We start from the raw sequence: 5,333 nt of genomic DNA, 5'->3' as shown, positions 1-5,333 counted from the left end.
AGAGTTGCCACCTGTTAAAAAAGTTTAATTAAATTAATACGCGGAAAAGTCTGAACGGGTCAACCAACGATGTGCATATTAAATTTACTTACTTTTTCGTTGTATACTAGCATTAATAATAAAATTTGCAATAAATAACTCAAAAAGGCCATATTTTCTTTTGTTTATTTACAAACATGTGTTTGTGATCAGCCGATTTTCTTACTTGCAAGTTTTAGCTGGGAAAAATTTTTCCAGCAGAAATTTGCAGCTCTCTTTCACATTTTGGTCTCTCAATTTCCCCTACTTTGCAAGTTTTTTGGGTACGAGAACGTAAAACCAGTAAAAGTTTTCTAAAACTTTAGATAGTTGGGCGTACGAGTACACTCCTAATAATAGATTGGTGCTTACACATATGTTAGTGTTTGGCCGAGCTTATCCTCCGATTTGTGGCGTGGCCTTGATGTTGTCACACAAAGCGGAGGGACCTACAGTTTTACGGCGAATTTATTTTTATGAGAAGCTATTTTTCATGGCAGAAATACACTTGTAGGTTTGCCATTGCCTGCCGGGGGACGACCGCTGTTAAGCAAAAACCATTTTTCTATATTTTTGCGATGTTGCTTTCACCAGGGTTTGAACCCAGGTGCTGCGGAGTGGAAGCGCGCACTGCTTACCACTACACCACAGCGGCCGACCTTTTTAAATTTTTCCCACGACAGTCGGGTCTACGTAACCGGAACGACCCAGATTTATATCTGGCCAAGGATTGTCACTCCAGCAACACTCCCCAAAAACCATTTGGGGAACTTGTATGCTGCTACAACAACAACAACAACCTTTTTAAAGCACATAAAAAAATGAGCTTCTAGTTTCGAAGTTAGCACAAAATGAAATTTTTTGTTTGTTGTTTACAAAAAAATACTTGGCAAGTATATAAGTCAAAATTTTTAAATATATATCGCTTTCATCTACTTCTTCATAGAGTTGGTGCTTCTTTTATAGGAAAATTCATACGGCTTATGAACAGATTCATACCATGTAAATGCACCATAAATCTCTTTGACTCATTAAATCCCACAAGTGGTGACCCCGTAGTAAAAACGAAGATAGTGAATAAAAGACGTGCATCAAATCACCATGCTAAGGCGTGCAGAGCAAACTTGCGCGTTAATAGCTGTGGACAAATTATCTCGCTTGGATTTGAAGCGCCTCGAATATTCAGAGCAAAATCTGCCTAACCAGCTCACCGAAAGCGAAAGTACAGTTCAGGTGTCACGCCACCGAAAATTCGTCGACCGTACACAAGCCGGCAATCATAGCGGTACACGAAGTAACGGGCGACCGTAATACCTACGGGACCCGGCAACATGAGCTTGAATAATAGCACGGAAGAGCTCGCAAAAGACGACAGTAACGCTGCCGCGAACGACAGCCCAAACGTCAACGCGGGCGTCGACAACGACAGACCGCAAATCAATGCGGTATTCGAAAAATTACCGTTCCCAAAACTAAACTCGAAGTACAATATCGAATCATGGTTCATAAAGGTGGACGCATGGTTCGAACTGCATGGTTTCGGTATACGTGAAGAAAAATATAAGTATACCATCATCGTTGCACATGCTGGCGACTACATACTGGACCAGGTTATCGATCTGGTGCGCTGCCCTCCAACCACGGCACCTTACACAATGCTAAAAATGGCCATCATTGAAAAATTCAGTGATTCAGCAATGGCCCGACTCGACAAACTTACGGGAATCCAGTTGGGCAACGGCAAACCAAGCCACTTGCTCAGCCAAATGCATCGAACAAACGCCACGAAAGACGAGTCCGTCATACAACAGTACTGGCTCAAACAATTGCCGGAAGCTGCTCGCGCCGTTATCGCCGGTATGCTTCAGGCGCAACCAAGCACGCCACTACATCAACTCGCCATCACTGCCGATGCGGTCCTCGACACACTAAGTCGCGACTCAAATGCAACAGCACCAACCAGCGGGCCATCCGTCAACGCTATAGAAACACCTACCAATCGACTCGCTGTGCTTGAAAAACGAATTCAAAAGCAAGACTCCGTTCTCGAAAATATCAACAGCCAGTTGAGCCAGCTCATGTCCCGAAACTTCAGCCGACAACGCGAACGTCCACTGGTGAATGCTAAACGCTCGCACACACCACATCGCAGGTCCAACGCAGAACAATCACCTGCTGGTATCACCGGTAATATGGTACTCAGGCTCGAAAATGCCGAAGTCCATGCGATTTTCCCACAAAAAAGTCAGACCCGACAAAAAACTAAACGCTGCCGTTACGACTAAGCTCGACAGTTCCGGCAGCAGGCCATAATCGAGCAACCAATCCCAATGCGAACTCGAGGTAAAATTTTCTGAGTTTACTAAATCCCAACGTTTTTTTATACTAGATCGAATATCATATCAACTATTTTTGGTCGACAACGGCGCAGAAGTGTCGGTCATTCCACCAACTCGACCATGTCGCTTGTCAAATTCTGAAGACAACCCACTTTTCGCCGCTAATGGGACCACCATTAAAACCTAAGGCGTAGTCTGACCTTGGTCTTCAACGCAAACTCGTAAGGAACTTCGTCATAGCGGAAACTAAATACGCCATGATCGGTGCCGACTTCCTCCGGCATTTCAACCTAATCGACATCAACAAAGCACAACCTCGACCAGGTATCAGCAGCAACGAACATCGAAACAGAGAGTAGCTCCACTGAAATCGCAAACCTTCTTCGGGAATTTGGTGACATCAGAACCCTAAAGCACGAGCCCCATCGTCAACGCAGACTGGGGTGACCCACTGCATAGAGACAAAAGGTCCACCAGTGTTTGCACGACCCAGACGACTCGCACCCGACAAACTAAAAGCTGTGAAAAAGTTTGAGTTTCCTAGCAGACTGGGAATCTGCCGCTCGTCGAAAAGCTCGTACGCCTCCCCTCTACACCTGGTAAGAAAGTCAAGCGGGGAATGGCGCACATGCGGTGATTACCGAGCCTTGATTCAGACTTCACTCCGAGCCTCTTCAGGGACACAACGCGCATCAAATGGACCGACGAGGCAATCAACCATTTCAACGAATGCAAAAAAGAATTAGCAAACGCAACGCTATTGCTTCATCCAGCCCCGAATGCTCGAATATCGCTCAGTACGGACGCCAGCGACACTGCCATCGGCGCAGCACTTCATCAAATTGTACACAACGAGTTTCAGCCACTGGCGTTTTTCAGTCTAAAACTCAGCGAAGCACAACCGAGGTACAGTACCTACGACAGGAATTACTTGCGGTATACCTAGCCATCAAGCATTCCGAGCCATGCTGGAGGGAAGACTATTCGAGGTACGAACAGACCACAAACCGTTAGTCTACGCTTTCGCACAAAAACACGACAAAGCATCACCGCGAAAGCTGCGTCATCTAGACTTCATCAGTCATTTTACGACGAACATCATACACGTCGCAGGCGCCGAGAACACGACAGCAGACACACTATCGCGCATCGAAGCGGTTGAATCAATAACCATCGACTACCACCGGATTTCCGAAGATCAAGTTAGTTGCCCAGAACTGAAGAAAGATTGTGCATTCCAAACACAAGGCACACAATCTACTGCGATACATCTACATCGGAAGAACGCCCATTCGTACCAAGCCCGCATCGCAAAGATATCATCGACAAAATGCATAGCATCTCACACTGAGGCGTGCGGGCAATCACAAAGCTCATCAAGGCACGCTTCGTTTGGCCAAATATGGGCAAGGATATTGCCAAAGAAGTGCAACGATGTCTCAGCTGCCAAAGATCTAAGGTCAGTAGGCACGTTCGCTCACCACTTCAACAACTTTGCCGTCGTGTAGATTTGAACACATCAATATCGATCTCATCGGACCACTTCCACCATCGAGTGAATTCCAGTACTGCCTCACGATTATCGACAGGTATACGCGATGGCCAGAAGCCGTTCCTCTGAAAGACATAACAGCGGAAACAGTCGCCAGAAAACTCCTCAATGTTTGGTTTTCGCGCTTTGGTATACCAGCACGCATCACAACCGACCAAGGAAGACAGTTCGAGTCGCAGCTTTTTAACGAGTTGTCACGTATGCTGGGTATAACCACCCTGCGGACAACAGCATATCACCCGGAAGCAAATGGCATCATCGAACGCTGGCATCGCTTACTGAAAACAGCAATAATGTGTCACGAACGACAAGACTGGATAAGCCGCTTGCCAATAATCTTGCTAGGACTGCGCACAGCATTCAAGCCCGACATCGGTACAACAGCCGCGCAACTTGTCTACGGTACCACATTACGGTTGCCTGGACAGTTTTTTAACGATAGGCAAATCTTTTGACCACAGTCGGACTTCGTCAAGCAGCTTTCCGACATGATGCAGGAGATTCGCCCAACTCAAACCGCGAATCATGATTCCTTAAAAGCATTCGTATTTAGCAAACTTGCCGATGCAACGCACATAATTGTACGCAACGACAAAGCTCGACCGGCGTACGATCCACCTTACGATGGCCCATATCCAGTGGTCTCCAGACAGCCTAAATATTACACCGTCAAAATCAACCGCAACAACGTAAATATATCCATAGACCGACTTAAGCCAGCATTCATCGAATCCCTCGAAGCAGATACTCAACCAACGACAACCGCGACTCAACAACATTCAGCCACGTCGCACACAACACCATCTTCAATATCATCGACACCCGAACAGTTGCCTCCGAAGGAGACATCAACAAACCGCATCGGACGCAGTATAAGACTCCCCGTCCGTTTCCGGACGTAAAGTCTGGGGGGAGCACTGTGGCAACCTGGCTGAACTAACGAAACTATGGCAACCCCGCATGCGGAAGAAGAAAAGAAAGCGGACATAGCAAGTGCACTTAATCGTTTCTACAGAATAAATTCTTAGCAATCGACCCGCCGGCGAATATAGACTTAATTACTTTTTCGTATTTCGTATTTCTTTATTTAGTCTATGATTAACAAGAATCTTACAGACCAGATACAAACAAAAGTGTCTAATACAATTTAAAAAATTAACTTACAACAAGGAAAATAAAAGATTCTTAAAACAAAGCCGAGTTAAGGAAAAATCAATACAATGATTATTATTTAACGTATTAATATCAATTAGCATACGTGTGATTGGCCCATTCAATGCATAATTGGACTTCAAATTATCAATGGCAAACATATTATGCCGACGCAGATTCTTAGGTGGCACATGAAAGTTCAAAGACTCTAAGAGTATGGGGCAATCGATGTAGCAATTAACAATATCATAAATAAAAGTGATTGCCGATAT

General features: G+C 45.3%; 1 protein-coding gene across 1 annotated transcript; it reads left to right on the top strand.

Annotated features, from left to right (window-relative positions):
• The first annotated feature begins 3,322 nt into the window (after nucleotides 1–3,322).
• On the top strand, nucleotides 3,323–5,011 carry LOC118756682. The gene is made up of 4 exons (XM_036491434.1): nucleotides 3,323–3,816; nucleotides 3,866–4,324; nucleotides 4,463–4,779; nucleotides 5,001–5,011. Exons 1-4 carry the CDS (start codon nucleotides 3,323–3,325, stop codon nucleotides 5,009–5,011), a joined length of 1,281 nt encoding a protein of 426 aa, XP_036347327.1.
• The last annotated feature ends 322 nt before the right edge of the window (nucleotides 5,012–5,333 follow it).

Source organism: Rhagoletis pomonella, unplaced genomic scaffold, assembly GCF_013731165.1.
Source record: "Rhagoletis pomonella isolate Grant_MI unplaced genomic scaffold, Rhpom_1.0 Rhpom_scaffold_00002, whole genome shotgun sequence".
NCBI lineage: Eukaryota > Metazoa > Arthropoda > Insecta > Diptera > Tephritidae > Rhagoletis > Rhagoletis pomonella.
The sequence above is the reverse complement of the archived record's forward strand: the minus strand, read 5'-3'. Positions and strand labels throughout refer to the sequence as shown.